We start from the raw sequence: 10,164 nt of genomic DNA, 5'->3' as shown, positions 1-10,164 counted from the left end.
AATTAATGATTAACTATAAAAAAAAAAAAAAAAAAAAAAAAAAAAAAAAAAAAAACACAACTTAATAATAATAATAATAAAAAAACAAAAAACAAAAAAAATCAATCTCTCATCAATTCATTTAATAATAATAATAAAGATAAATATTAATAATAATAAATAAAAAAAAAAAAAAACTATGAACCTTGACCTAAAAAATATTTTTTCAATTTATTTTTAAATAACCCCATGTGCTCAGCCGCCCGAATGCTCTCCGGAATAGAGTTCCACACATTAGGTCCTGAAAATCTAGCATGGAAGCCGGCCCTGGTTCCACTTCTATTCGGAACAATGAAATCACTAGCATGACGAGTTTCATAATGGTGCAAAGACCTATTGTCATTAAAATAATCACGAAAAACCTCTGGACTAACATCATAACAGCATTGATAAGCAAAAATTCCTATTTGGTAGTCTCGTAGCTGTCCTACATTCAACACTTGCAACTTGTTGAAGCAAGCTGAAGTGTTATTTACACCTTCAGCATACCCACCAATAAGACGCATCGCTCTATTTTAAAGACTCTGAACACGTTTAAAATTCACATAAAAATTACTTGCCCATAACATACAGCCATACGAAGCATATGGGTGTATCAAAGCATGGTATAAAAGCAATAAAACTCTCTGAGGTAAGAAATTTTTAAAACGACGAATCGCTCCAAGGCCACGTGCAACCTTTGTGGCAACAACATCACTGTGGCGTTTCCACGAAAAATTACAATCAATGTAAAAACCTAAGTACCGGATTTCTTGAACTTGAACTACATGCTTATTATTAAACAGAATTCTACCATCAATATCACTGGGGTTGCCTACTCTAGAATATACAATAAAATTAGTCTTTGTAACATTAACTGATAACCAACTCAAACTAGTAAAAACATGGAAATTTCTCAGAACACAATTCACTTTCAACACGAGACTATCCAAACAACGACTGGAAAACGTTATTGCAGTGTCATCAGCGAATGACGTCAAGCAACAATCTGGAAGATAAAACCTCATGCTATCCAAATAAACCAGATACAGAAGTGGACCAAGGACCGATCCCTGTGGCACATCACACGACACTTGATAAGGGGAAGAAATAGCATCATCAATCATCACTTTAATAGACCTCCCACACAACTAACTTTCAAACCACTTCAAACTCACTCCTTTAACACCTAAGCATTCTAATCTTTGCAATAAAATTTAAAAATCGACCGTGTCAAATGCTTTCCTAAAATCAAAAAATACTGTTAGGGGGATTTCACCTTTTACTAAACAATTATTTACAAAATCAACAAGATGAATGGCAGCATGACTATTGGAATGACCTTTTCGAAACCTGAATTAGGTATCACTGAGTAGGCTATGCTTCGTGAGATGGTAATATAGACGGCGATGAATCACTTTTTCCAAAACTTTTGACAATAAAGGCAGTATCGATATTGGTCTCCAGTTTCCAGCATCTGACGTGGCATCCCCTTTGTAAAGCGGGATAACTTTAGCTTGCTTCAACGCTTCTGGAAAGGTCCCCGTTTCCATAGATAAATTAATAATATGGAGAATACATGGTAGTATATACATTAACACAGCTTTAAAAGCTCTCAGATTCACGCCATCTATCCCAGCAGAATTCGATTTTATATTTTTCAGTATTTTAATCACTTCATCACTTGTACACTTTTCAAACTGGAACTCAACAGTATCTCCACAAGAGTCCACGAATTCCTCACTAAGAAAATTTTCCCTGTCACACCTTACACTCTCTTGAACAGACGAGCCAACCTGAGAATAAAACTGGCCAAAATGATTCGCGACCACATTTTTATCACTCACATAACTTCCGTTTATATCAATGCAAGGCGACTGACTACTTTTCTGATTTCCCATAAACCTATTAATAACTTGCCATGTGGCTTTGGTATCTCCCTTACTATCAGAAAACATTTTTTCAAAATACTTCTTCTTTGCTTGCCTTCTCATACTGTTCACCTTATTTCTCACTCGCTTGAACTCTGCAAAATCTGCGTCATCCTGACTATTAAGATATTGCTCATATAACAAGTTCCTTTTTTTTATCATGTCCATTATTGCCTCCGTAATCCACGGCTTGCTGGGATCGTCCCTCTTTTGTTTGGTCAAGCGCAAGGGGCATGTTTTCTCATAAATCGGTTGGAAAATATACATGAACTGATTGTACGCTAGAGAAGAATCACCAGAAATCCCCAGGACCGAGTCCCACTTGATACAGCTCAACTCCTCGGCAAAGCTGTTCAGAAAATGATACATGAAGTTTTTAAAAACATTGAATCGGTGATTCCGTCTTTGAATAGCTGTGATTCTAAATCTAGGGATTGCATTGTCAAACCATACAGGGCTCTGTAGGATTTTTCGAAGAACAGATTGTGGAGTGTGATTCAATTCACTTTAAACACGAAAATAGAAAGTAGTAACATTTCAAATTTGTTTGGGGGGCTTTACCATAATCTTACGGGCCTGGCACTTTAAGGAACTACGGCACCGGCATTTTGAAAGTTTTGAAGGAATTTTACCATTGGTAAACGAAAAATCAGCGTAGGTGCGTGAATCTGTGGCAACATGTCGATGGTTGGTGATTTTATGAGAATTGAGCAGTTACGGGTTTTTCCTTTCGCTTTTCAAACATGAGTTTTCACCGAGGTTAGAGTGACGGATATATCAGGTTTTTCCGCGCGTATTTTTCGCAAAATGATTTGGATCGAACGAATGTTAATTACATGCCCACCTTAACATTTAGTAACTACAAGGATATATTAAATATTTCATAATTTTTTTTTCTAACCAAGGGCGATTCGCTTGCTGTTGCTTCTCTAAGTGCATTCGTAGTCTCTGTGTCTGCCGTTTATTAATATCCCTTGGCCGAGCCTCTAAATTTTTATCGGATTTTGGAGTCATCAACATTGACTGTGTGTAGCTCATGTAGTTTGGTAGATTGTTACTAGAACTCACTAATGTTCCACTTATGTAGACAGTAATTTTTCTGAACAGACTGTGCAATACACAATTTTCATAAGAAAATCCTCCAGCAAGAGTTGACATTTCATTGGTTGATTTTTTGACTATCGCATGCAAATCTATAAACGTAGAGGGTAAATCTAGAAAATAGTCTTCATTGGAAAAAATTTAAAATTTGAGATTTTCAGATAGTGGTTGTTGCGGGTAGAATTGTTCATAGGAACCATTTTAACACTGAAGTCAACATTTACTGCATGAAAAAATGACTTAGAGATGAAGCAATTGACGGGTAGGATACCGGATTCAAAAGATATGCTACCTCTTACAAGATTCTATGAGAAGGAATACCTTTTCAATCAAGCAATTTTCTTTCTTTACCCTTCTTTCTTTTGTTGATGTTTCTTCTTCTTCTTCTGTGACAACTGTGATGTCCTTTGTTTCTTTCCTGAGTAGAGACAGATGAGTGATGATTTGGTTCTCGACCTTTTTAAACCTTTCCCACTTTGTTGAGATTTCAATTTCTGACCAAAGGATCATGTAGTGGATTTGAGATTTTATGATAACATTTCCTTAAAACCTTTGCCAGTTTCCAAATCGTGCAGTACGGAGGATTTAAAATCTGTGGCGGCCGGTGAAAGGCATTTTTTACAAAGGGGTAAAAGAGACTAGAGTAAAAGAGACTAGCATATCAGCTGCCAAGATCATAGCCTGATATTGACAAGCGATCCATAAAATAGTCAATTCCATAACCTATCTGTCCTGATATAATAGCAGCAACGAAACAATCAATATCTGGACAAATGAATGTAGAGTTTCTTTCAGCAATCTTATATGGGTTGAAAATGACATGCAATCACAGCCAAAACTTTTGCTTCTGCTAAAGGATCACCTAATTTTGTTCTTAATTTTAACTTCCATAGTTACAAATATAAAGTGTCTACTGGGGTACATTGGAGCTTTGTTCTATTCTAATGAAGAATAGGATCTTGATTGGTTTTCTGTTTGAGAAGACAAGAGAAGGGAACTTCGCTATTGCCAATTCTTAGGGTTTCAAGTGTAAAGAAACATGCAACTATCCAAGGAGAAGCTGGGTGCATGGTTTGGAAAATAACACGATCCATCCCACAGCTGCTGCTACCATTTTTACTCTTGATTATGTTTTATTTTAAAACCATGAACATCTCTCAGATTATCGCTTAGACCAATCTTCTCATTCTCAATGACGGAGCTACGACATAATTTTGACTCTGATACAATGGCAAACAGAAGAAATGGAAAAAAATATTTATTTTTCAGCTTTAAAAAAGGAAAAAAAATGAGTAAAAAGTATGTCCATAACTAAAGAGACAGTCTAGTGAGGTAGTTTGATGCGATAGGAAAATGTAGCCGTCTCTTTTCTTTAAATTTCATGTATTCAGTGGTGATTTCTTCTTCTCTTATCATCTTTATCGACACCAGTATTTGTCACCATTTTTTTACTTCTGTATGATATGCCACTGTAAAAGTGTTATTTATAGTCAAATAATTATCATATAATACAATATCAGAATAAACGTTGGACTTCACCAGCATACTGCATAGCTTTTTGAACACATCTAGATGTACCTATTAGGTCACCAAAGTAGAGATCACATAACAAGCCATGCCTAGAATAAAAAATACATACATTAGAAGGTTCTAACAAAGCGAAATAGTAATATGACATAGCTTATCTACGATTCCATGGTAAAAAGTGCACTTTTTATCACGATAAAAAGCTTTTGCCAATGAGAAATTTTACGGAAGTAAAAAGAGTGAAAGGGTGTTGAGTCAATGTTTCTTTAATAGTAGTCCGTCGGTAGACGTAATTAATTTTTCTGCGGACGTTTCTAAATTAAAGCTCTAAAAATGGAGAAAGAGTAAAAGAATATGAACTCAAGTTTCATCTCTTTTAACTAAAACTTTTTTTAACCTCTCTCTTTAGGTCAAACTCTCGACCCAAATACCTACTGTACCTTATGATAAGCTATAATGTAAACTGCAAAAATATATATGGTGTCTCGTCAAAATTTATAATTTTTTAAGCTAGAAGCTAGAGAAATACGTGAAGATTTTAAAAGAAGTTTTATTTTCTATTAATAAGAATCCACTTATAGCATAAAAAGAGAAATATGAGTAGAATGGCCTTATTGACTCCGGTACGAACACCATATATGGGCATAGAATACTGTACGAACACCAAATATGGGCATAGAGTCATTAGGGAGAACACGTGGTTAATGGGGTCAATGACCTCTTTTTCCAAGGTCGATTTATTTGATGTTTCTATGTGTAATAACTCGGGGGGCGAAGGTTGCACATGCGCATTGAATTCTAACGGGAACAATGTTATTGATCTAGGACTCGAGGGGGAAGTGAATTTCCGTGGATTTACATAATCGCTAGGGGAAATTATTGATTCACGAAGGGGGGAATTAAGAAACAAACATGGCTTCATTGTTGTTTGGCTAACCTAACCTGTGAACTTGATTTACATAATCGGCGGGGAAATTGTTGATTCACGAAGAGGGAATTAAGAAATATTAAGGCTTCTTTAATCTGTGATTTACATAATCGCTAGGGGAATTTATTGATTCACGATGGGGGAATTATGAAGCAAACATGGCTTCATTGTTATTTGGTTAGCTTAACCTGAGAAATTGATTTACATAATCGGCGGGGAAATTGTTGATTCACGAAGAGGGTATTCGGAAACATTAAGGCTTCTTTAATCTTTAGGTCTGAGGGATTTATTTATTATTGTTGTTTTTGGACAAGTGCATGCTAGGGGTGAATGTCAAGGTGTTCTGGAATAGGAAACAGTTAGATCACATGTTTCCATCTCAGCCAATCAGAGAGTCGGATACATCCTCCTTCTCAGCCAATCAGAGACCTGCTTACATATAGTTTCCCCGTTACATAACAATTCACCCTTGAGATTTCGTATATAACGGGCATGCAATGTGATTAAATTATCAGAAAGTATTTTGACGCTGTGTAAACAACAATAGATAAATTTAACTCTTTAGAAGTCTCGGCAGTCGCAATTAGCAATGTAAGTTATGTTTTCATTATTTTTATTTTAAAAATAAAATTTTTTTCCGTTGTCACCCTATACTATCTTATAGTAAACCCCACATCCCCCCCCCCCAAACCATACAAACATCATTATAATCAATGGAAAACATAAAATATATTCTGTTACCCTCAAAACCTAACCCCATCCACCATTGTTTTACAATCCCAAATTCGCGCAAAAATAAATATAATTCCTATCCTTTCCTTCCCTCTCTATTTCCAATCTTCATCCCCCCTCACGAGACCCTTGTTTTCATACCCCCAATTATCTCTCTAATAACTAACTGTTATAGACTTTAAGGGACGCTATATATCAAGCTCCCTCCCCCCTCCCTACCACATTGTGTTACAAGCCCAAATTATCGCATTAAGAAATATCATTTCAATAAATTACTTCCCTCTATATTTCCAGCTAAATCCCCCCTCCCTCCACCATTGTTTTACAATCCCAAATTATCTCAAAAAGAAATAGCATTTCTATAAATTCCTTCCCTCTATATTTCCAGCTAAATCCCCCCTCCCTCCACCATTGTTTTACAATCCCAAATTCTCGCAAAAAGAAATACCATTTCTATAAATTCCTTCCGTATATATTTCCAGCTAAATCCCCCTCCCTCTACCATTGTTTTACAATCCCAAATTCTCGCATAAAGAAATACCATTTCGATAAATTCCTTCCCTCTATATTTCCAGCTAAATCCCCCCTCCCTCTACCATTGTTTTACAATCCCAAATTATCGCATAAAGAAATAGCATTTTGATAAATTCCTTCCCTCTATATTTCCATCTAAATCCCCCTCCCTCTACCATTGTTTTACATTCCCAAATTCTCGCAAAATGAAATAGCATTTCAATAAATTCCTTCCCTATATATTTCCAGCTAAATCCCCCCTCCCTCTACCATTGTTTTACAATCCCAAATTCTCGCATAAAGAAATACCATTTCGATAACTTCCTTCCCTCTATATTTCCAGCTAACTCCCCCCGCCCGCTACCAGTGTTTTACAATCACCAAGTCTCGCATAAAGAAAAAGCATTTTTATCAATTCCTTCCCTCTATAGTTCCAGCTAAATCCCCCCTCCCTCCTCCATTGTTTTACAATCCCAAATTCTCGCAAAAATAAATAGCATTTCAATAAATTCCTTCCCTATATATTTCCAGCTAAATCCCCCCTCCCTCCACCATTGTTTTACAATCCCAAATTTTCGCAAAAATAAATACCATTTATATTATTTCCTTCCGTATATATTTCCAGCTAAATGCCCACTCCCTCTACCAGTGTTTTGCACGCCCAAATGCTCGCATAAAGAAATACCATTTTGATAAATTCCTTCCCTCTATATTTCCAGCTAAATCCCCCCTCCCTCAACCATTGTTTTACAATCCCAAATTCTCGCATAAAGAAATAGCATTTTGATAAATTCCTTCCCTCTATATTTCCAGCTAAATCCCCCTCCCTCCACCATTGTTTTACAACCCCAAATTCTCGCAAAAAGAAATAGCATTTTGATCAATTCCTTCCCTCTCTATTTCCAGCTAAATCCCCCCCCCGCCGCCCACTCTAATACAAACTCCACTATGCTATCTTTATAGTCGTTAGAAGACTATAAAATATGCTCTGTTTAACCATATAAACCCCCCACTCCTTACGACTTTAATTCTTGCAATAGAAATAATACTCTTTTTATCGATATTTCCAGCTAAAGTGACCGCTGACTTCTGTCAATTTTTAGTGAAAATGCCGTTCTGTTTTGACACAAGACTCCAGTGCGTGGCTAAAATTAGATGTCAGCCCTTTCCGGCTTACAAACGCGGTCATGTCAAAGGAACTATTCTTCTGTCAAATTAAAACACTAATTAAGCGCAGGCATATATAATCTCTTTTTGGAGAACCAGTGAAATCTCGTTATTTTCAAATTAAGATCTAACAATATATTTAGGACATTGGCGAAAGGGGGAGGGGGCCATGCCTCAAGTCTATCGCCATCAATGTAAGGTGAAAACAAACTGTTTCTTCGCGTGAAAAGTAAGGGGGGTGAGTTTAAGAAAAAGATACATTGCTTTATTTTGCGTAAATTGAATAGCATTTTTACCATATCTTTCAGTGGAGGAAGGGGGATATTTTTCCATGTCTTGTCTCAGGGATATTTTCCGTGGGGGTGATTTTCCGTGGGCTGTTTTGTCTGGGGGTAGGGTAAATATATAAACTAGCCCGGCTTTTGAATGGTTCAGTGAGTCGTAATTCTCAGATTCAAAAAAAGGATGCAATTAGTATATTTCACGAAATTTTTTACGTTGTGCTTTCTTAGTGATAAACTAAACAAAATTATATGGATGATGGTACTAACTTTCTTTCTGTGAAAAGGGGGCAAATTATTTTGATACTAATTTTTTCTCTTCTTTTTAAGGCCAATTATGAAGAATGTATGGCACCGCCGCCCGCTAAGAAAGCCAGAGATGACAAGACAGCCCCATCAGTGCCAACCCCAATGCAGCCTGGGTTTAAGTTAAAGACAGAGTGGACGGCTTCTTATAATATGGTGAACCCTGCCGAAGCTATGCAAGATCTTGAAATAGCCGGCCCAGTCGCGCAAGAACATAGCGACGCCACCCCGTCCACCCTCCAACACACGTTACCTGGACCCGGCCCAGTCGCGCAAGAACATAGCGACGCCACCGGTCCCTCCACCCTCCAACATGCACTACCTGGTCCTTCAGGCACCCGAGCCCAGCCGGATTATGCAAATGTGAGCATTTTTTCCTACCTTTCTATTTCTTCATTTTTCAGTCTTTTTCAATCCCAATATAAACATATCTCTGTGAGATATTAACCCCTATTCCATATCTAAATGTAATTTTTTATGCAGAGAAACCGCTCTTTTTCTAATCTTTGCTATCGCTTCGTTATTTCATAAGAGAATATTTTTAGGTAATTTCTATTAATAATCACTGCCATTGAAACTCAAAATGCTATTTTTTCTAATCTTTACTATTTTCTCTGTTGCTATTTCTTCGCTGTTATCGCATAAGCGAATATTTTTCATGGGTAATTTCAATTAATGCTCACCATTTGAAACTCCGTGAATGCTCTTTTTTACATAATTTTGAGAGAGATTATCCCATCTGTCACACATTGTCGTTCTAATTTACACTGAATATTTCTATTGTGCCATGTTTCGCTCTTACATAGAATAAAAGAGCTGCAATGTCCTAAAATATTAATTTTACAGACAATTTGTTCTCCGCCATTTCAGAAAACACAGAATTACGCAAAGGCCATTGAAACCGTGATTGACTAAAAACCGATAATGTAAAACAGGGAACGGAGATGGCAAAATTATTTATAACCTCGTTCAGGGTGCTTTATGTCAAAACATAGCGGTTTAATATATAAGAAGTGTATGAGGAAAGTGACTTAACAATTCTCAACATTTTGAAGTTCAAACTCGTTCATCTAACCTTCATAATTTACAACTCATGTGTTCACCGAACCTGTAGAACGGAATTAGAAATATTTCAATTGGTTTGAGACCATATGTAACTGCCCGGGGCCCGCGGAGCCGGTGGGCCGGGGACGTGTTGCGAGAAGCACTGTGGGTCCCAAAAGAACCAAAGAGGTGCGCTGTGGCTTCAAAGAGTACCACGAACCCGGGAATTGACACAAGGGTGCGCAACGGGTCAGGGAAGCGGTGGGGGACGTGCCACGGGTCAGGGAAGCGCCTCGGGCTCGAGAAGCATCGCGGGAAGCGACGCGGGCCCCGAGAAGCGCCACAGGGTTGCGGTGTGGCTCCGAACAGTGCCACGGATGGTCCGGGAAGCGTCACAGGGGTGCACTGTGGGAAAGTGCCGCTAAAAAAAAAAAAAAAAATTTAAAACTTTTAAAATAAGCTATTTTTTTTTTTGAAAAAAAAAAAATTTCACCCGTCCATTTAAAGCAGCATTTTAGGTTTTAGTTATATTATATTAAATTTGATTTTATTTAATTTGTATTAACCAAATGTTATTAAACAATAATAATCCAAATTTTAAAAGCACTAGGGATGA

At 37.0% G+C, this 10,164-nt stretch overlaps 1 protein-coding gene across 1 annotated transcript in view; it reads right to left on the bottom strand.

Annotated features, from left to right (window-relative positions):
• Positions 1-3,711: 3,711 nt before the first annotated feature.
• LOC148944587 (uncharacterized) overlaps positions 3,712-10,164 on the bottom strand; it is a 32,059-nt gene continuing 25,606 nt past the window's right edge. Inside the window, exon 3 of the mRNA XM_089099963.1 lies at positions 3,712-3,815. Coding sequence (XP_088956089.1) covers positions 3,712-3,815 — 104 coding nt within the window. The remainder of the gene's footprint in view (positions 3,816-10,164) is intronic.

Source organism: Artemia sp. Qi Xiang Cuo, chromosome 14 (assembly GCF_049724085.1).
Source record: "Artemia sp. Qi Xiang Cuo chromosome 14, ASM4972408v1, whole genome shotgun sequence".
NCBI classification, from domain to species: Eukaryota; Metazoa; Arthropoda; class Branchiopoda; order Anostraca; family Artemiidae; genus Artemia; species Artemia sp. Qi Xiang Cuo.
The sequence above is the reverse complement of the archived record's forward strand: the minus strand, read 5'-3'. Positions and strand labels throughout refer to the sequence as shown.